General features: G+C 45.9%; 1 protein-coding gene across 4 annotated transcripts in view; it reads left to right on the forward strand.

Annotated features, from left to right (window-relative positions):
- sema6ba (sema domain, transmembrane domain (TM), and cytoplasmic domain, (semaphorin) 6Ba) overlaps positions 1–22,964 on the forward strand; it is a 69,382-nt gene that overhangs the window by 24,605 nt on the left and 21,813 nt on the right. For 2 of the 4 annotated variants that reach the window (XM_048252069.1, XM_048252082.1), the window contains exons 2-6: positions 8,849–8,977; positions 10,230–10,344; positions 12,935–12,995; positions 13,180–13,242; positions 20,871–20,969. In XM_048252069.1, coding sequence (XP_048108026.1) covers positions 8,872–8,977; positions 10,230–10,344; positions 12,935–12,995; positions 13,180–13,242; positions 20,871–20,969 — 444 coding nt within the window. In that variant the 5' untranslated portion in view covers positions 8,849–8,871. Of the gene's footprint in view, positions 1–13; positions 54–8,846; positions 8,978–10,229; positions 10,345–12,934; positions 12,996–13,179; positions 13,243–20,870; positions 20,970–22,964 lie in introns of those variants that run through there. The other 2 variants (XM_048252062.1, XM_048252076.1) reach the window with 2 other exon arrangements.

A 22,964-nucleotide genomic window follows, 5' to 3' on the forward strand; every position in this document is an offset into this window, starting at 1 on the left:
TACTCATGCTCAAACTCAGTCACGTACCTGCTCAAAGTGTTTAGGTGTGATGGGTGAGTAAGGAAATGTATCAGTGATCAAAAGCCAAATGAATATTTCATTTGTAGGGCCTTGTTTTTCAATCCTATCATCTATCTTCATGATCTGAAACATGTAATGGTATTTCTTTGGAAATTTGGAACAACAGAATCTACCTATTCCAATCCTCAACCTCAGCTCCATTCCTTTACTCTTCCCTCTACTGTGATGGTAATTAACCGTTTCTCTTTAATTAATGGAAGGGAGATTACAGCTCTAAGTCTGTTATTCACACCGTGGTTTTAAGCAGGCATCACTGTCACCTCCCTCACATACAGTGCTCGGTGTGAACGGATAATGGGGAAGGCAACAATCAACACATTTGACTTCCCTTCCAAACAGAGCTGGCAGGGACACATGCAAGAGCATGGTTGTGTGTGTGTGTGTGTGTGTGTGTGTGTGTGTGTGTGTGTGTGTGTGTGTGTGTGTGTGTGTGTGTGCGTGCGTGTGTGTGTGTGTGTGTAAAAGATAGAGAGAAAGTGGAAGGTAGGCAAGGGGGTTGTCACTGTCACAATATCAAGTGAAAAAGTGTTAAAGCAATCTCGCAACCTACCATCTTCCACCAAGCACAGGGATGGTTGTTGTTGTGATAGGTGGCTATTACCGTTATCTCTGCCGGTGCACTGGTGGGTGGACTCAGCTCTGGGTTCGGGGGGGGGATGTGTTCAGAAAATACAAAAAAAGCTTCTTTGCCCTTGACTATCCTGGATATCTGGGAAAATAAAACACATGCTAGATTAATATCCGTGTTTTATCATGTCTGCTGCAATCAGCTAATGTCACTACTGTCTGTTCTGGGCTAAAGGTAGGTTGTTTTGCAGACAGCACACAGGAATGTTATGAGTTATTCTGAGAAACTGGACACCAAAACAGCAATCGCAAAAAATGACTAATTTTATCTCAATGTGCCTTTTGTTTTCTCTTGTGAGGAAGAAGGCAGTAACTGTCATTTGCCAAACTCACGTCGTCTGAAGACTCAGTGTAGTTGCTCCTTTAGTGAGAAAATCATCCTAGCAAAGGCACATTCACAGGTGTTACCTGAGACAAAGTACAAAGACCCAGCAAGTGGCCATAATCGCCAAACGTAAATGCAAAAGGCACCTCTTAGACGTGCCCCTTCGCCGGGGTTTGCACAGCTGTGTGCTGACGGCTAGCGACTCGCGTCTCCTCCTCCTCCTCCACCCCGCGTTCTCCCCACGGAACCAGAGCCAGACTGCCCACCGCAGAGTTAGGCTCCCCGCTGGGCCACACACCAGACTGGGTGAGCCGGCGCAGATGCACACAATGGGTTCAATCAGAGCCGCTGAATAGAGAGACAGCCCAAATGAAGCCGCACAAATCTGTACTGTGCTGTCCGTCTGTCTGGGTCGCCTCACAGTTATGCTTTGGGGGAAAATGTAGGCTGCTTAAGATGGCACACGTTCACACCAGATATACATGCATGCACACAGAGACAAAGACGCACAGATGAAGAAGCACTTATTATCTGAAGAATGGATAGCACATATTGTAGGGCTTTTGAACGGAAACACACACACACACACACACACACACACAGAAACACATACATAAAAAAGGTGAAAAAGGAATACGTGAACATGAACACATCTTACAGTCCTCTTGGGAAGTGGGGACACATGAAGGAGATGGAGAAAGGGAGAGTTGTCTGTTTTGTGGATTCATGCATCTGTTATTTTTAGACATGAAAGAGTCACATGCTAGAGAGCAATTTGAGTCTGCCTCTCTCCCCCTCTCTCATTTTCTGTTTATACCTCTCAATACCTCTCCCCTCATTGTATAGTGCATTTGGAAGACTTACTGTAATCAATTAAATTAGTATTTCACCCTTAACCTCCATACACCATTCAAAATTATGTACAGTTAGCCCTATGTACATATTGTCTTTGTGTGAGCATGTACTTCATTCTCTGCCCTGATTTAGAAACATACACACACACACACACACACACACACACACACACACACACACACACACACACACACATACACACACAGAAAGAGGGAGAGAGACTGACCACAGACAGAGACATACACACACACAGTCCCACCAGTTAACAGGCCCTTCATCAGGCTCCTCTCGTAAAATGGGCCCATAAAAAGCAGCCCATCCTCGCTGCAGAGCCAAATTAAGCTCTCTGGAGAGCCCTGGTGACTTTGAAAGTGGCCAATTGCCTGCTGGACTCTAAGCATTCGGGGTGTCATATCATGTCCCTATCCGCCATTAACATAACGGCATGTGCTGGATGGCCAGTGTAATTGCAGAGCTGGTCGAAGCAGAATCACAATGGCTGTTCTCAGACTGCATGCAGTTCCCCTCTAGTCAGACTCCCTCCATTTGATTCAATATTGGTTTAATGAGAGAGCAGTTCCACTCTACGTGTAAGGTCTTTTAAACACAGAAACATTAGAAGCAAAAAGTCATTTTATTATTCTTATCTCTAGCTTACGCCCTCTCCTATCACTCTCCCTGGTCCATTTCATTACCGATATTATGTCCATCTTTTAACTGATCTGCCATGGATGTGTCCGCACTAAGATAGAATCAGACAACGACTGCCTGTTAGGATTACAGACTTAGATCTGTGTTCAAGATAGTGGCCGACTACAAATCACCCTTGAGGCTAGAGAAAGAGGGAGAGAGAGAGAGAGAGAGAGAGAGAGCGAAAAAGGAGGCAGAGACAGAAAGACAGAGAGCGAGAGAGACAGAGAGAGTTTTAAAATGAGAGAGAGCGAGTTGAACCTAAGCTAGCAGTTGGTCAATAACTAGCTTAATGAGAATATTCAATCAATAGGCTTCGCAGGGTCATGCAGAGCAAGAGATCCACTCCTAATTAGGCTACTGTATGGAAACAGTGATTACACAGCTCAAGGTTAAGAGCTGTGGAGCCTATAGGCTGCGGGCTTTCAGTCCCTCTAATCTGACACATCTCCCATCCGCTTCCTCCTCATGTATCACTGACCAAACGCATTACTCCAACAGCACGGGGCCTTCACAGCCTGGCAACGGACAATGGTCACTTTGTGTGCACCTCAGTGATCTGATAGTGATCATGACAGTCCGGCGGTCAGAGCGGCCGGCCTTGTTAGTGAGCTGTTGCTGGAATGATTGGGAGGGTGGGAGAGGGAGGGGAGGGGCTCAGAGGCCAGTCACTGAGGCGATTCAAAAAGTGGGACTGTGAGGATGCAGGAGGCAAGGCATACATGTGTTTGTGTGTGTGTGTGTGTGTGTGTGTGTGTGTGTGTTTGTGGGTGTGCAGTCACCTTGGGTGAGTTTAGAAGGGGCTGTGTGTGCGTGTGTGTGTGCGTGTGTACGTGTGTGTGTGTATGCGTGTGTGTGTGTGTGTGTGTGTGTGTGGAGCAGAGCTGGAACTGGAGAAAAATGAGCAGGAGTTCCACTGAAGTACGTGGAGATGATTAATGTTCTGGTGTTGTAGAGGTTGTGATTATGTTACACGCCCTTATGTGTGTGTAGAGAGAGAATGAGACAGAGAGAGAGAGACAGAGAATGAGAGAGAGAGATAGAAAAGGTAGGAAAATACTGTGTTTGAATAAATTGAGTGTGTGTGAATGTGTGTGTTTAGCGTGAGAGGTGGCAGTGCAGTTAGGTGTGCTAGCTGTGTGTGCGTGTGCTAGGTGTGTGTGTGTGTGTGAGAGGGGTGGCTGTGTTTGCACAGGCAGACTCCTGCTTAAAGGTCATGAGTGTACTGTATGAAAGCAGCAACAGCAATTAATAAACAGAGGTGCGGCTGCTAGCGTGCTGGAGGTGCATACTGATCAGCCCGACGCCACCACCGCTGCTGCTGCTGCTTCTGCGCGCACAAGACAAGACAAAAGGGAAGCATATCTTATAAGCAATTGTCTGTCTCTCTTTCTTTCTCTCTCTCTATCTAATCTCTCTCTCTGTCACTCTGTAAGGGTGTTTGTGGTCTATGTGTGTGCATGTGTGTAAGTCAGAGATGGAGATACAGTACTTCTGTACACTGGCTGGATCCTAATGTACTTTACACAGGTAGCTCATTGACATTTCATCACCCTGGATACAAAAATAGTACGCCAGTGTCCCTAAACCCCCATCTAGCCTACCTGCCTCCGCTTCCCCTCATTGTCACACAGTACACAGCTCACCCCCAGGTCTCTTACCATTAGCCATTCCTCCTCCCACCTCCCCTCCCCCTTCAAATACAGCCCCTGCTCGCTGTATATCGATGATTCGGTCAATATGACACAGGCATTCATTGTTTTTTATGGAATGGAATTCCTATAGGTCTGACAGGGTGAAATATCAGACGTTGATAGGCAGCAAGATAGTTGGAAATGGAGGCAGCATGTTACAGTAATAGTCATGACCTATAATGAACGTTTTAAATTCTGTTTTAGCCTGTCTTCCCCTGTCTGTCTGTGTCCTCTCTTTGTGTGTGTCATGTCGTTTGATTGTGTGTGATTGTGTGATTTAGGACCCCCCTCCTTTTTTTGTCTGGCTCACCCAGAGCATGTCATTCTTTAATGAAGTGCGTGTTCCTCTGTGTCCTGTCCTCCATAACCCGCGTACGGCAAGGAGAGGAGAGGAGAGGAGAGGAGAGGTGGGAGGCAGCACGAGGGGAGACAGAGAACATGATGGGGGAGTAGGGGGGGAGTGGAGGACCCTGATGATTGGGTAGAGTCTCTGGCTGCTCTACACCCTCCTTATCTGGGCCTTTACACCCAGACTCTGCTATCTATTCATTATGCCCTCATGAAAAAACAGAGGAGAGAAATCCCCCTATCCATCTCTCTCTCTCTCTCTCTCTCTCTCACTTTCTCTCTGTCTCTCATCGTCCCCATCCCCCTCTCCTTTCCCTCCTCTCTTATCTCAGATGTAGGTGTCTGCTGTTTCCATCATATGAAACTAGCCTGAGACTGGCGACAGGATATGACTGCGGTGTGAGTGATGGCTGTGATATGGGCTCCTGTGTATATTTGGAGAGGGAAGCTCATAGGCTTCTGGGGACCTTTAGGGCAATATTGGAGGACCCATAGACTGCACATCCATTAGGGTTTATTTATGAGCTCCTGCGTGTTGCTGTTCATGTCAGTGTGTGTTTATCTTGTTAGCTGATTTGTGAGTTGGTCAGTTTTGACCGTGTGACCCACCTTGGTAACCCCCTTTCAAATAATTTATTTTTATATACTAATAACAACAGCTCCATCACCCCTGGTCATTATTTATGTTGTGGTTAGCTCATGCAGAAATGGCCTCTGTTAGAAATGGATGTGTAATGGCATCCCTTGTGAAAATAAAAATGTTTTGTTTTTTGCGCAAATCCATAAACAATTCCTGAGCACCTCTATAAAAAAAAGTAAAAAAGTAAGATTGCCTTCAAAATCTAATAAGATCCTATTGAACTCCAAAATAATTTGACTTAGTGGAATCCTTAAGGTTGATTGTCTGAGGATGTTTTCCAAATGCTGAAGTCTTCAATAATGCAATTATCTGATACAATTTCCTCACTTCTCTTTATTTAAAGACAGAAATGGATTTTTATCTCGTTTTACTTTGCTGCCTATAAAGAAGCTTTGAATCATGACCACTGTTCATAGGGGCAGATTAAGACCAGATCTAAAAGTCCTTGTCAATGACACCTTGTGTTGTTAGACAGCGTGTGTGTCTTCTCTTAAGCTCCTCTCTCATCCTTTACACCAGGGGCTTTAGTCCAGAAAGAATGACAGAAAGAATGAAAGACAGGGAAAGAGAAAGAGCAGAGAGGACAGACAGGGGGAGGAAAAGGTTAGGTGAAGCGTTAAAGCGTGTCTAAGAAGTTTATTGTTGAGTTAGTCTCACCATATGCTTCCATGTGCTTTTACTGCTTCTCTTTAGTCTTCATGAAACAAAGAGAACACACTCACACTCTCCCTTTCCACACTTACTATCTGTCTCACACATGCTCTCTGTCTCACACATACTGTACTATCTGTCTCACACATGCTCTCTGTCTCACACATGCTCTCTGTCTCACACATACTGTACTATCTGTCTCACACATGCTCTCTGTCTCACACATGCTCTCTGTCTCACTCTTACTATCTGTCTCACACATGCTCTCTGTCTCACTCTTACTATCTTTCTTACACATGCTTTTCTGTCTCACACATGCTCTCTGTCTCACACATGCTCTCTATCTCACTCTTACTATCTGTCTCACACATACTCTGTCTCACACATACTGTCTGTCTCACACATGCTTTCTGTCTCACACATGCTGTCTGTCTCACACATGCTCTCTGTCTCACACATGCTCTCTGTCTCACACATGCTCTCTGTCTCACTCTTACTATCTGTCTCACACATGCTCTCTGTCTCACACATACTCTGTCTCACACATACTGTCTGTCTCACACATCCTGGGAGGGAGCTCACCATTTTTAGGAGAGCGAGCAATACTGAAAGTACAGGCTTTCTGATGAACTTATCAGAGTAAGATGGTCAGTCGTCGTTGATTCAAGTCCCTCTATCTCTCACACTCTCCCTGGTCTCTTGAAGCATCAGAATTTTCCTCCCTATCCTAAGGGAGGCTTTAATTACATTATTCTTCACATTATCTCTTTAACTGGTCATAATTGCATTGTTCCAGCCCTGTAAAAATGGTGGGATTTAATGAACTGGCACATCCCACCGGTGAGGAGGACAAATCGAGTTAAATCACCACATTGTGTACACGCAGACAGCAAGCTGTTTGGACTCTGGCTCAGCCATTTTTTTTTTTACCACCGTTGGTCCACTGAGACGGTCCATTCGTTTCCCTAATCAGACAGATTACATTTTATTGATTTTGAATTGATTATATAGAAAGCCCACTAAAATGAATTCCTCTGCCCAGCTAGTGGACACTTTGCTGTGGCCAGTCAGCGGTTTATTTTTAATGGTAATGCTGTTGTTTTGGCTTGACATGTCGTTCGTAAATTATAAATTAGTGAGTGCACAATGGAGCCATAGGTGGCAAACACAGATGGTGGCAGAGTTTTATTTTCTGACCTCCTGAACTGGTCAGCTACTTGACCTGCAGACCTCTAATCAGTGCTATGGGTGAATAATGTGTTTATATTACTATGTGTGTGGTAGGAAGAGAAAGAGAGGGCAAGAGTCATTTTGAAGGTGAACATTTGTGTGGGAGTGCATGTGTGCGTGTATGAAAGTGTTTGTTACACGTGAGAGTATAATATGTTATACATGAATATGCAAAACAAGAGAGAAAGTGAATCAGTGAGTGACTGTGCACTCTTAAAACGAATGTGTTGTCCCTATCTAGACACAGAAATGTGTTAAAAAACAATGCAAGTTTCGTTGTTTTCAACGTAAGTTGTGTTATTTTCAACACATATTGTGTAACAAATAAAAAAGGAAACAACACAAACTGTGTTGTCCCTATCTGGACACAGAGATGTGTTAAAAATAACGCAAGTTGTGTTGTTTTCAACACATTCCTTTTAAAAGTGTGTGTGTGTACAGTATGTATGTATGTATGTATGTATGTGTTAGTCTATGTGTTTGAGTTTCTTGAATTTCCCCTGGGGATCAATAAAGTATCTATCTATCTATCTAGTTAGAGAGAGGATAGAGACTGTTTATGGGGATGTGTGTGTGTGAGTGTTGTGAGTGTGTGTGGTCTCTGCATTGTTGCTTTGCAACTCACATCCTGTTGCTCCTCAGAAGGAGAAGGAGAGTGTGACTAGTTTAACATGCAGAAATAAAGCACCATTGTCAGGTAGTTTAACGGCCTCATGTCTGAAGCTTTTCCTCCAAGTGCTCAGTTTAATAGGAATGCCCTAACAAGAGAACAAGAGAGTAAACAACCACACAGACAGACGTGGTGAATCCCACATGCACATGTGTCCAGACCACACTGTCTGGGCTTCATATTGTGTGACGGCTTTGTGATGTTTTTTTCTGAAAATGTCAGCGACGTGATTTGTTTAGACACGCCGGGCTCCTAATTAACAGTCTCGTCCAGCAGCTGAGACTCTAAGCTGTGAGAGTGTGGCTCGTCACGCCACTCGTCGAGAGAGAGAGATGGCTTACCAGACGCATGTGTCGTTGTGATGTTGGTCTCACGCACGCGCGTGTTAACCCTTTGCTGGAATAATGGGGATAAGCGAAGCAGAACCCCAGTGAAATGAGACTGCTCTCTCATGCATGGACACGGCCGCCATAAGCCTTTATCCCCCCGCCACGAGCTGCTTCATGAGCTCCATCATACCTCTAGGGACCCTCTCTTTTTTTCTCTCTCTCTCTCTCTCTCTCTCTTCTCTCTCTCTCTCTCTCTCTCTCTCTCTCTCTCTCTCTCTCTCTCTCTCTGTAGCCAGTGAAAGCCCCCTGGTGTTGTCCCTGTGACTCCCCAGACAGTGGGAAGAATGTGGCAGAGAGGCGCTTTACGGCCACCGGCTCTGTAATTTGCCACCTTTGGAGATGCTGTCTGCTGTGTTGTGATAGAAAATAGGCTAAATGGCTCTGGGATTGTTTACTGGGGCTGTAAAACGAAGCACTCCTCTCAAAGCTAACCTCTGCCCTGCCGTGTGAATGGCACCACCAGTAATTAACCAGCTAATCTTTCACATGGATCGGGCCCTTGCACAAGGGGAGGTCTACGGGAGCAGCACCAGGCATTCCTGTGCCGTCTAGTGTTGGTGTTGATGAATGCATTCAGTCCTGTGTTTATTTGTGCTTGCGCTTGTGTTTTGTTTAGCTTAATTCTCCCCTCCTCTCCTCTTCCCACAGCGCTGGTGCCCCTCCCGGCCGCCATGGCGACCCTCCACTCGGCTCTCAACGTGCTCCTGTGGATTCTCCCGCTGGCCAGTGCCTCGTTTCCAGAGGAACCGGGCCCTCTGATCTCCACCCCTGCTGAGGGTAGGTGCAGCCCCTCTCCAGGGCATGGGGGGGGGGTCTAGTGGGGCAGGGACTGGGTGGGTGGGTGTTCATGGGTGAGACAGAGGAGGTGGGGTTCAGTCGGAGACCCCTGTGCGGTAAGGGGTCAGGAGGGGTGGACCGGTGCAGGAAAGGTAGAGAATGATGAATGGTCTCCCAGTGCAGCCACAGATTACAGAGCAGCCAGACAGAAAGCTGTGGCCTGGTGGGGCAGAGGGCGGAGGGGAGCAGATGGAGGCCCAGGCTGGGGAGAGGGGCAGGGGGAGGGCAGGTGGGACTCCCCCCACGCGGACATGCACATGGACACGTCTCCCTGTGGGAGCACATACAGTACAGTCCTAACACACAGGGATGCATGTCCACGCACGCCGGCTCCAACTGTCATGGGCTGTGGAAATTCATTTGACCACGACCGAACACACTTACGCACACCCTCCCCCATGCACACACTCACAGCACTCACTCACACACAGCTCTGATGTACAGCACCTGCATAAATCCACAGAATCGCCCACCGCCTTGCCTGTTGCCCACTTGACGTTTATGGAAATGTCAGTGATGTGATTTGCACTGACATTCTGGGCTCTTAATTAGCGCCCCATCCAGCAGCTGAGATGAGCGGCTAAAGAAGGCGAGGGCTCTCCGCTGCCCCCATCACTCCACATCAGGCCCCTTATAGAGCACAATATGTGCCAATCAGGCCTGTTTGGCTCAGGAAAAAATGAACTTAACACATACCATAACACAAAAATGTCATGCGTGTGCTATGCTAAATGCTTAAATACTTTACTGTTAAACTGAATCGTGGGGGTGTGTTTTTTTCTTTTTTCAATTTCTGTGTTGTGATTCAAATACTGAGCCTATGTGCTAGCAAGGGCACGGCTATTTCCAGTGTCAGTGTTTGTGTGTGTCAACAGTATCATTACAGGGGGAGGCGGGGAAGTCATTTAAAGGTGCCGAGAAGGATGAGCCGATCAGTCAGGCCAGCCAAGGGCATTGGGACGGGCCCCAGCCCCAGTCCACACCGGGCAGGCAGCCCCACTGATGTATGGCTTTGTCCTCCTTGGTCACCCTTCCCCACCTGGCTCCCCTGCACTGCCTGTTCCCTCAGAGAGGAGAGCGGAGGAGGGAAGAGTCAGAACGACTCTTTCACGTTTCCTCTCTCTTTCTTTCTTTCATTCTTTGTCTCTCCTTCTCTCTCTCCCTCTCTCTCTCTGTCCTTTCTCCTTTTCAGTGGCCAGGCGTTACCCTGTGTTTTTGGGTCGAGCCCATCGCTCATACGTACGCCAGGAGCCTCTGCATATCCAGAGTGTCCTCAAAGTGAACCGTACCCTCTACATCGGCGGCAGGTAAACAACAGCAGCCACAGACAGCGGCTCATCAGTGACCAGCACAGTGGCTGGCTCACATATGCATGACTGGAATGTTAAAGCCTATGGGTGAAGAGAACACCTCAAATAAACATGGGGACATCAGAGTTGAATGTTTCTTTATGTTCATAGTCCATAGTCTAAGGCAGGGTTGTTGGTGGGGTATGTAATCTCACTCCACAAAGCCTCTCTCAGTGCTCTTCAAAGTAACGGAAAAGAAGGTCTGAAACCTCCCGCGGGGGTTCACACATGTTCCTGGTTATGGTTAACAGTGAGAGTGAGGAGTCAAAGGGAGTGCTGATGGTGATGGTGGGGGTGGGGGGTGATGGGGGGTTGGAGGTTAGCAGTGGTCTCTAAGTTCTCCTGCTGATGCTCCATCTCTGTCAAAACTCTAAGGCCTGCTTCAGCCGTGGCTCTTAGGGAGGAAGCCCATTAAGAGGCCGCCCCGAAACGCAGACCCAAGTCCATTGTAAGGGAACACAACCCTCACATTTGACCACCGAGGGATTATGAGGGAGTCGTGTCTGGAGGGCCTGCAGTAAATAACTGGGGTGTTTTATTTATGGAGCGCTTTCCATAACTCAAACATGGTTTACACAGTCGTTAAAGTGGGGATAGATAAAGTGCAAGGGCGATGAATCAGTCTGCTGATGCTCAGGAGGGGAATATTCAGAACCGCAAAACATGGTTAGCACACAAAGCCACCGGTTTTTCAAGGATTTAGGCCTAAGGCAAGAGAGACAGATGCATCTACTCTACCCCCTTTTTGTATACAACCCCTTTTCAAATAAGGCTGAAAAATGATTACTTTCACTCCGGGCTATGATTTTAAGGCTCCCCAGCACACTTGAGACATTCATTATGAAGTTAGGAATTGATGTTGCTCCGAGCAGTTCCTCATTTGCATCTTATCTGTGCCATCACCTCACTTAACTCAACACAGTCTGACTCCTCAGCTCCACTTTGAAACATGATCAGGGTCACAAACATGGCCTCCGTGCTTGAGTGTGTGTTTGTGAGGGGGGGTGTGGGGGGTTGGGGACTGATGCTGTTGTCGACATCTCCCCCTGCTTCCCCTTCTGTTAGTCTTGTGCTCATATGTACGCCATTATCACCCGCCCACTGTACCCTAAGGGCGACTCGCGGTGGAACCCAAGAAACATCAAACGGCATCATGACCAAGTGAGGTGCAGGTGTTCAAAGCAGGGCTGTGTGATCCTGCTGAGTTACTCCTCGTCAGGGCACACCAGACAGTGATGGAAGATGGTCACTATGAGAATGAGTGGGTCTCCCTGAAAGACCAAACTAAAAAAGAATTCTCTGCATGGTTCCATTTGATCTTATTCTGTGGTGCAGAATGCAGGACTTGTATAGTTGTTCTGGAGTCAGCACTAGCTTTGTCTTGCATTGTTTTCTCCACAGTGCAGTCTTACTGAAGTCAATGTAGTTTTGTATTGAGATAATTGGAAGATAAAGCTTCCAAACAAATGTTCAATTAAAGACCCAATGATCCTCTATGGCCATTACTGTACACATTAAGCAGGGTTTTGGAGACACTTTCTCCCCAGTGGGCTATCCCCAACACTCTCATACACCTGGAGGAACTCTCCCCCTCGCTTTCTGAATGGGGCTGAGTGTGGAGCGTCTGCGGATCCTGAGTGAAGGCCCCCGCTGTGGCTCCGGTGTCACCTTCGGTTTGCTCTCCAGAACCAGAGTAAGCGCCGCAGAGCTCAGGGTGACGGAGAGGGACGTGACATCACAGCAGCCGTGGGAAACGCTATCGAGCGGCCAAAATCCAATATCCCTACAGATCGATGGGAGCGTGCTGGATGGACATCCTGCTCCGCTGGCCGATTTAGAGCTCCGTTCTCATCCCCAGATACAGCACCCCATCAACCCCTGCCCAAAATGGCTACTCACTCAGACTATCTGTCCTCTATGCATTGTATGAGTGTACTTTATAAATCTATGCTATTGTCTAAATCTTTCAGTCAGGATTTATAGAATTGCATTATGTTGCAAAGTTGTATGTCTACAATAAGCATGCCAAAATGTGCAAGTGTAGCCATGTACACACATAGACCCCAGGTATGTCACACATGACCACGTCTCTTTCAAAATGAAGGTACATAATCATATTTTGGACATTAAGAAAAGGCAAACTAAATGGTGCTAGGTATTATTCACAATTCAGTGTGAATGTCTTGCCTTTGTGGTAATGTGGTACCTCAGGGAGTCGCAGTTGATGATGGCACTGAGCGATAGCTGCATTGTTCGCTGTAAATGCACATCCCCATGGGAACTAATGTGTTGATGGAGCCCAAGGCAGGTGTTAAGTTCATCTGTGTCTGAAGGTAACTCTATAGCAAAGGGTCTTAATGGTGACTGGATGGAGAGTAGAGGCTGCTCTTAGTCTGACTCTTTTGAATTGGCGTGTGATGGATCTGTATGTGTGCCACCACTGATTCATTCCTCCTTCTCCCTGTTTGCCTTTCTCTCTCTCTCTCTCTTTGTCTCTCTGTCCCTCTCTGTCTCTCTCTCTGTGTCTCTCTCTATTTGTGTGTGTCAGAGATGACCTTTATAGAGTTGAGCTGGACAACATTGCAGGGGATGAAATGTTCTACAGCAAGGTGAGTTGCAGCATCATTTTACATCATTATTCACACACAGCTTACACACACACACACACACACACACACACACACACACACACACACACACACACACACACAGAAGTGATGTCATTACTTATCTAATGAGGGAAATTGATTGCTCTAATCTCTTCTCTGATCTCATGCTGCTCTTTTATCGCAGAAGAGAACTTGGGAATCCAACAGGAATGACATCCGCATCTGCCGGATGAAGGGCAAGCACGAGGTGAGCTCACCACACATGGCACACAGGCCCGGGAGGAGTTGTGTGTGTGTTGGAAATACTTTGATCTCATTCTTCAAAATCTCCCATCCATGTAGGTTCAAAGACTAATTAATTGTGATGCTGGCAGGCTATCCCCATTTAAGCCCGACTGGACTGATTAACACAGAAGATTAGGATTTCTAAATGGTCTACAAACTGGTTGCAGTAATCGCTGAATCGCTGTTAATGAATAAGGTGTTCAATGTGTGGAAGGGAGCCTCTCAGAGGAGATGTCTTTCAGTGGAAAACCTATTCATGAAGGCTGACACAGATATCTTTGTGCAACTGTACAAATAAGTCAATAACATGACAATATTATTGACACAAAGCAGCTGAACTGCCCAAATCCTCCCTCTGTTTCACTCATCTTGAGTTGTTGTCTGAAGAGCACTCAAGTGTTTGGCTGTTTACACTCCCTATTTACCAGGTGAAGACATCAGACAAATGTGCTGGCATGTGGAGAAGAGAATTGAAAAGCCCTAAGTCTGATGTAATGTGTAAGGCGTCCCGTTTCCCAAGGATTCCTCATTTACGGGCTGGACGAGGCCTGGAAGCGTAAGCGGATTCTAACTGCGTCACTGCACGGTCGCTCCAGTCGCTCCGGTCGCTCCCTGGTCCCGGTTTACTCCGCTGAGTCGGAGCGGAGTAACGCAAGTGGAATGTGTTATGGAATAATAGCCTCCAACCTGCTGATTAGGCTTTGATGTGGGCCTGACAAATCTGCCTGTCTTTGCTGGTTCAAAGGCTAATCACAGAGGTAATTACAGAGCAGCCGCCCACCACAGGGGCTGGACTGACATGTCTTTTTTTAAAGAGGCGCAGGGGCTCGGGAGCACAGGGTTGGCACTAACATGAGCGAATTGAACGCCCAGTTTGGTTATCGGTATGTCAAAAGCACCTGACAAGTTATGGACAGGTGTGTCTGCCCATTCCTGCTCATCAAACTCTGTTCTTCACTTCTGAAATAGCCTCATAAAAGCCCAAGGCATTTTTTAAACTTGCTTGTGTTTTGAGAGCAGCAATTGTCTTTAATTGGTTCTCAGAGAGTGACTTCACAACTCTAAGTGTGTTGGAGTGTGAAAGGGAGAAGAGAGAGGTGGGGAGTGGCTGGGTGAGACACAGGTGATTTCTCCTTTTTAAAAACGCGGCGCCTTCACACCGGGAAAATGACACCTGACAGGTGATCTTTGTGAGGGTGAGACTCCACTGTATTTATGAGATGAGAGAGATAGGGACCAAAAGGACAGATTGCAGGAGAGAAGAATAGACAGACAAGGAATGAGAGAGGTGGAGAGAGAGAGAGGGATGGGGTGAGAGAGAGAGGGAAGGGAGAGAGACAGATTGAGAGAGTTTCTCTTCACCTGCAGGTGAGGGGAACCTTACATCTATCTGCTAGAGAGGAGGACGAGTGGCTGCTCTAAATGAAGACTAGTGCAAACATGTGTGAACACACACACACACGCACACACATGCACACACACACACAAACAGACACACACACACACACACACACACACACACACACACACACGCACACACACACACACACACACACACCCATGACAATCACACACACACAAACCAATACGTGTGCACACACAGATAAAGCCATGTGCTGATAGGCTTGGGGTGCAGTGGGCAGTTAGGGCCACTGGACAGGCCTGTCAGGTGCGATTTAGAGCCTTTCTCTGTAATGGCAGCAGTAATTAAACGCATCTGGCTCCTTGATCTAGGTTGACACATTCTGGATGGGGTGGGAAATTCAATATCGTTATTCCATCCTTTTCACACACACACACAAACACACACACACACACACACACACACACACACACACCTACACACACTCACACACACTCACACCCACACACATTCACGTGTAAATCACACTTTTAGTGGGATCTCAGGTAGTGCCAGTTTCAGCAGAATGCAAATATACCTCTTACTATCACTTACAGTTCCCTGAATCTGGAGAGAACTAAAATACAGATTTTACACACCCAAACATTCTCTCTCTCTCTCTCTCTCTCTCCTCTTCTCTCTATCACACTCACACACACACACACACACACACACACACACACACACACACACTAGTGTTAATTTTGTCACCTATTTTTAATTTAGTCTTAGTCTTAGTCTTGTGACGAAATGTCCTTTTTAGTCTTTGTCATATTTAGTCATTCAAATATCATTTTTGTTAGTCAAGTTTTAGTCGACTAAAAGTCTCGTCATTTTAGTCTAGTTTTAGTCAAAAGAAAACTAAAGGTATCTTAGTCTTAGTCAGTTTTAGTCAACACATTTTAGTCTTTTTTAAACAAATTTTTTCTGATTACCATTTGAGTCAAATAGTGTTTCACACATCTCAATTTTCCAACAATATTGTGTGTCCACAGGGCTACTCGTCTGTTATAATTACTCATTCTGATTTTTTGTCAGTCAGTATGTTTACATGCACAGGTAAGTCGAGCTACAGTTATAGCTCGGCTGGGATTTGACCATAGACAGTAAAAGATTTGACTGGACCACTGTCATATTCGTAGACCAGTGTTTCTCAAAGTGTGGTCCGGGAATCACTGGTGGTCTGCAAGCTATCCCAAGTGGTCCGCGAGCAGACGTGGTAAAATATAATATAGATGAGTTGTTTGCAATATTGAACCAACTTGTATGTAAAAACAGTTCTGCAACACTGTCTATGTAAGATATGCCAGTTTAAATCATACAGTATGAATCCACCACAATAAGCAAAGTGCAAAGACAATAAGCAAGGTGGTTCAGTGAGTAGGCCTATAGTGTAGACTAATTATAGGCTACTGTTGAAGTAGGTCTAATCTTTTTTTTTTTTTAGCTAGGGTTAGTTAAGTGGTCCTGAAACTGAAAAAAGTTTGAGAAACACTGGCGTGACCAAAGTATTAATGTTTTACTCCGCCTCGCTAGATGGCGATATGCGCCCAAACACAACACATTCCCCAAACAGACTCTCCATCTTAGCCATAGCTAACTTGCTAGCGAACTTTCCATATTAGCTTACTTGCTAGCAAACATTGAATCATCAGTCTAACTAGTTAAATAGTTGACATTATATGATGAACATTTTCGTATGGACATTCTGGTGGATGTTAATTTGTATGAGAGAAGCTTCAACTTCTGGGTATGTAGCATTGTGGCATAAAGCTTAGGTAGTTAGTTTGCTAACTCTGGCAGAAATCTCCAGTGTTCTTGTTCCATGTAGTTTCGTGTTGCAGCCACAGGGTTGCAGCAACAGCACGTAGACTAGCCTAGAGGAAAGCTGTTGCGTATGAACTCATTCGGAATATTTTGAAAACGTAACAGCTAGATATTCTGTCTTCTCATTTTGTAGACGAAAATGAAAAGAGATTTTATCTTAGTTTTTATTTCATGCAAAACATTTTAGTCTCGTCTTTTTTCGTCAACAATAATGCATCTTAAGGTAGTCTTAGTCAGTGTTTCAGGACAATACTGCCGTCTCGTCTTAGTCATGAAAAAAAAAAGTCTTTGACGAACATATTTCCTCTCGTCTCGTCTGACGAAATTAACACTAACACACACACACACAGACATGGGGCTCATGTGTGGTGGGGGCAGCCTTCCTTGGGGAGAAGCGGAGCACACACGCACCTAACTGCCCTGACAGAGGTAGAAATGAAGCTGCCTAGTAGACCGCCAAACCAGCCCTCAACTTCTAAACAGACAATCTCAGAGAGCACCAGGCAGCCAACAGTATCCGTCTTCCCATCCGGGCTGTGTCATCTGCCCGCCGTTGTGCTGAGTCATCGTCCAGTCGGACTGTTAATGGCTCTCTCGCTTAATGAATCCTCTGGCTCAGCTGGGGCTCACACCACCAGCCCAGGCTCGCGGGGTGAGAACAGAAAAAAAAAAAAAACGATTGCTTCACCGGCGAGGGCACAGCGGCCATCTCATCACGGTCGTAATCGTGCCTGGCGGAGTGATTGCCTCGGCGTCCCTAATGCATCACGACGGGAAGAGGAATTTCCGCGTCTCCCACCCTTCCCATAATGAGCGGCTCCCGGTGCCGACGACGTGTGGCGTGGGGACGAGCCTCCCCCGGCCCCCCGTTTCTCCCACTTCCTCATTAGTATGATGCCCCACTGATGCCCAGGCGCTCCAGACCTGACGGTACTGCAGTAGGCATGGGCGGCATCACAGCTCCCCTTTAGATTTCCCCTGCCACCAGCTGGCTCTTGATTGTTTTTTACTGAGCTGTGGTCACTACCACATGTTGGGCTTTAAATAAAGCCACTTCCACCTGCCTCCCTTTCCAAAAGAAATAGGTGACTCCTGAGTTGTAATAACGTTTTTATAGGCAATTGCAGAGAACAGATGTGTGGGGGAAAAATGGGCATGTTCAGGCCCACTAAGTCCAGTGGGTTCTCTGTGGGTGTGCCAGCCAGCGGAGTGGCGTGCCTCCCCACAGCAGGTGGGGCCAGTGCACTTAATGTGGGATTTCCAACACTTTATGTCCTCATTGTGCTCACAGGCAGAGAGGTGTTGGGCAACAGTTGCATCATTGGCCTCTTTATTGTGCGCAGCAAACGAGCCAACAGGAGAGGACAGAGTGATGGGCCGCACTTCCTGTCTATGTGTGTGTGTGTGTGTGTGTCTATGTCTTTGTCTGTGTGTCTGCATGTGCATGTGCATGTGCGTGTGCATGTGTCTGTGTCTGTGTCTGTGTGTGTGTGTGTGTGTGTGCGTGTGTGTGTGCGTGTGTGTGTGTGTGTGTGTGTGTGTGTGTGTGTGTGTGTGTGTGTGTGTGTGTGTGTGTGTGTGTGTGTGTGTTGTGAACCTGTTGAGGGTCACAGATGTGTTTCACTCTTGAGAACATCTGGAGAGTTGTCTCCTCTGTCCCAGTCGTGTGAGCTTGTGAAGGCCCGCGCCAGCTCAGCACTCCACTCCACTCTGCGCTACGCTAGCAGCTCTCCGCTGCCTCTCACTCCGCCAGTGACAAACGTCAACAGCCCTCTGCAACAGCACCGGAATACACCGTCATTTATCCCAACCCTTCAGACAGAACTACCGAGGGGGAATGGTGGCAAAGAAGAAAGGCAAAAAGCTGGTAAAGAGGCAAAGAGAGAGAGAGAGAGAGAGAGAGGCAGAGAGAGAGAGGGAGGAGAGAGAGAGAGAGAGGCAGAGAGAGAGGGAGAGAGGGCAAGGGAGGGAGAGAGTGTCGGCAGAGTGGAGGCTGGGAGATGAGAGATGGAGAGAGAAGAGAGAGGCAGAGAGGGAGAGATGGAGAGAGAAGAGAGAGGCAGAGAGGGAGAGATGGAGAGAGAAGAGAGAAGAGAAGAGAAAGAAGAGAGAGGCAGGGAGTTGAAAGGCTGCGCTGAGTTTGTGCCAGGCCTCACAGGTGGCGCTTTGTCAGGCTTGTGTCAGGATGCCTGCTGCTGGTGCCTGGCAAACACGAGGGACAGAGAGAGGAGGGAGGGAGAGAGAGATGAAGAGAATGAGTGCAGAGCGTGGGGAAAAGGGGTGGAGTCAGCCCTGGGGAGACACACACTTTGAAATCAGGGCAGGAGGTATAGAGAGAATGGTGCTAGAGAGAGAGTGTGTGTGTGTGTGTGTGTGTTTGTGTGTGTGTGTGTGTGTGTGTGTGTGTGTGTGTGTGTGTGTGTGTGTGTGTGTGTGTGAGAGAGAGAGAGAGAGAGAGTGTGTGTGTGTGTGTGTGTGTGTGTGAGAGAGAGAGAGAGAGAGAGAGAGAGAGATGTAGAGATGTAGGCTTGTTCCTTTGAGCTGAAGCAAACCAAGGCCAGTGAAGGAGTGTAAATGCAGGTGTGGATGAGAAGGACATTTAGAAAGATGTTACTCCTCTGAAATTAAAACATAAATCACCAGCCTGCACTGTGTAAAACTGTTAAAAGGATCTGAGGCATGCGGCAGTCTCTCCACAGATTTTCCTCTCCCTTGGCCCAAAGCTGGAGTGATATAATTCAGCCAGGTGGCTAATCACACATCATTTCTTATCTGTATCTTATGAGTATTACAATAATATTACTGCAGTATTATAGAGAATCATGGCTAAAAACAAGAGATGTTTACCGTTTTGCCAATAACAAAGCCACTGAAGTTCTTTTGTAAATTGGAACCTTTTGCAGCTTTTGATTTTGCTCTCTTTGTAAAACTATTGGTCCTCAGGTTACTATGGTGCTCCAGAATCCTAATTTAGCTCCACTGGGCCACCACTACTAATGACCCTTTTGTACATTGTGCTGTTCAACAATCACACTGAATTGCCTTATTTGAATTGAGAAATAAATCAGCCAATTTGGTTATGTTTGAACTAGCTGACTTATTCCTCTGTTTTGTAAGCCACAATGTCATATATTGATTCATGCTGGAGAGTAGCAGTGGCAAACACAATATAAATTGTGTGTTTATGTGTGTGTATGTTTGTACGTAGTATTTATTCTCCTCTTAGGCTACTTTTTCTTTCCAACAGCCTTCACGTTAGTACCACAAGTCACTCCCAGTCCCAGTATAACACATAAATGTCATCCTCAAAAAAACACTCTCTCTCTCTCTCTCTCTCTAGCTCTCTCTCTCTCTCTCACACACACATACACACACACAGTTACATTCTCGCTCTCTTTCCTGATGTGGCCCTAGGGAGTGTATTGAGTGTAGCAGCATCTGTATCAACACTCAGCCCCCCTGCCCCAGAGTCCTGCCAGAGAGTTCTGCTGGTGGGGCAGTGCTACAGCCTCAGTATGGATTGACACACTGTAACAAACCAGCATGTGCATTGTGCATAGAAATATGTGGATAGGTTCAGATTTGAAATCTTCAGAGAGCTTTGCTTTTCTTAATATAGACTGCACAATGTAACATATTTATGGCTAACCAAATGAATGTGTAATTGGCAGTACACATGATGGTGCACATAAATCAGCTTACAGTATCTAGTCTCTTGGAACTGATTGAATGACCTTTGCAGTGTAACTTCTACCTGTAGCAGGAACACACTGCCATTCTAGTCACTGTGTTGTCAACATAGCATCCATATCGTAAATGTATCTGCATTTGAAGAGTTTGTTTCCAAAACGCAATAAGCACACTGGCGATGCTTTCAGAACCATGGGATCTGATACTTTCCTGCTTCCAGAACCATGGGATCTGATACTTTCCTGCTTTTACTACCTTGGAGAATGATGACAGTGGCGTGGCACAGAATAGATTGTTGATGAAAAGTTTTGAGCTTGAAACCTGAAAAGCAAAACTGGAACTGTAAACTCCTTAGGACAACTGTTTCTTTCATGTTCAGTGCTCAATTTCCAATAGCCAAGGCACCAGGTGATGGGTGGATTCCCCCTAAAGCCCGTTGTCCTAATAAAATAACAACACTACAGTACCTACCTCCCTCCCTCCCTCGCTCCCTCCCTCCCTCACCCGGCCGTCTCTGTGTACAAAATAAATGATGCTGAGGGAGAAAAAAAGGATGTGTTAACCAGAGTAAATATTTACGCCTTCCGCCATGGCCTTCTGTTTCTCTAGCCTTCACTCTTTTAATCAATTCTCTCTCTCTCTCTCTTATTCTCTCCCTCTCTCTTTCCCAGGAGGAATGTCGTAATTATATGAAGGTGCTTCTGAGCCAGTATGGAGGACTGTTTGTATGCGGGACCAATGCCTTCAACCCGCTGTGTGCCAACTACACTGTGAGTATAGAGGAGAGCCTGAACGATGGCTTATTATCACACATTGGCATAGCTGCCCTGAGACACAACCACGCTGGCACTGTATGGCACTGGTTTGGAGGTGTAAGGGACGCAGTGATTCAAATGACAATGATCAGCATTGGAATGGGTCATTGCACCAGAGCTCATCAAATGCCTTTTGGTATGTTGACAATTGTCTTTGCAATTGCACATGTTAGCACATCAGTTCATCATCACATCGCGTTAGCACTTCATCTCCCATGCCAAATTCAGTTCATTACACATAACACAAAAAAATTGACCCTTTCTGCCATAACTGGAAAAAATGCTCCCCAGCAGAGACAACTGTGTTACTCATAACTCAATGACCTAAAAATGCAAACAGCAGGGCGCATTACTAAAGCAATAGTTTATAGTCTGTGTATCCTCTATTTTTACATGCATGAATGATTTATATAAAATGAATAACAAAATGTTGTAGTGCATATGTAATGCAATGCAATATATGCTGAAATAAATTAGAAATGTTGCATTGTGTTCCATTTCGGTGATATACAATTTTTCTGTAACTATAGACACTGTCATAAAACAAAATAAAACACACAGGTGCTATTCCTTTGCAGTGCAGTAACATACCATGTGTGTCAGCCTACTTTAGAGCACTGGTGTGTCGGGCCTAATGCTGAGCTGTGAAGCCACAGACTTACTAGGGCAACATTCCCACAGGCCAAGCATCTCAGGGGCTCTTGCATATTGAATGCCTCAACACAATCCTCTACTGATATGTCAAGGCATCCAACTACTATTACTTCAAGGAATGAATTTGTCTTTTGAGTCTGTGTCGCATGGTAGATCCCACAGTTGGTAAAAGTGGTTGCACTCTGAAGTCAGTCTCTCACTGACAGATCATGATTTATAATGAATTATAAATATCAAGCTAATCTTTTTAAAGAAAACTGTTCTTCCTTCATCCTTTTGATGATAGCCAGCCAAAGCGGCCAAATAGCTGGACATGTCCTCATTGTAATCAGTTATGTCTCTTTTCTGCTGTTTAATATTTCTTTATACAGTACTTTTCTGCAGTACTTGAGATTTTGAATAATGCTGTTCAACATTTCTCAACCATGGAAATGTATTGAAGCTGCATTTCATATAGATATGCTGGTGGTGAAGGCTGATTGAGAAAGAAATAAATGAAGTCTGAAACTTGTGGCCATTTAATGCATTTTAAATGAAAGCGATTATCTTCAATTTATTTAATGTAGTCTGCTCATGTAGTCTGTTCAACACTGTGCCACTGTTGCTGTTAGTGTGAAATAGTGTAAAAAAATGACACCTTCAAAAATTATTTCAAACATACCAAGATGCATGTAAAATAGCTGTTAAAATGGCACATGATTGGAGTTATAGTACAGAATATTTCAAGCATTAGCTCCATATAGTTTAGCATAAAATGCTCCAACTGCCACTAGTCTGGAGCATGTCTGGTTATAAATACCCGTGTTGATTGTCACAGTCACCTATGACATTTCTGTTCCCCATTAATACCTGCAGGTTCATAAGCAGCGTGAGTCAGAGAGAGGTAGTCACTGCTGGCCCCTGTTATTTCATGATTCATTACGCCTTGTCCATATTGTACAAGTATGGCTTCAGCATGTTTTCATGACATGCCATGCAAATCAACAAGAAGCCATACATACTTGTCACACCTGATTATTTTGCCCATCTGGCAGAATAGCTGCTAGATAATGAGACGGGGTGCTGGGGTAGTCATCATGAATATGCTCTCCAGAGAGGCCCTTCCAGTGCGTTTAGCAGCACTCTACACGCTGGATGCTGTCTGTCGAGGCAGCCTTTGATTGCCTTTACCTGAGCTGCTTTTAAGTGCCTTTTCCAGAGAGAGTTGATTCATCTTGTCTTCAAAGGGCCGCTGATTACAAATGACTCCGGTGTACTTGAGTGGGAGAGTAGTTTGAGTTAAGGATGAGTTGTATA

Source organism: Alosa alosa, chromosome 1 (assembly GCF_017589495.1).
Source record: "Alosa alosa isolate M-15738 ecotype Scorff River chromosome 1, AALO_Geno_1.1, whole genome shotgun sequence".
Lineage (NCBI taxonomy): Eukaryota > Metazoa > Chordata > Actinopteri > Clupeiformes > Clupeidae > Alosa > Alosa alosa.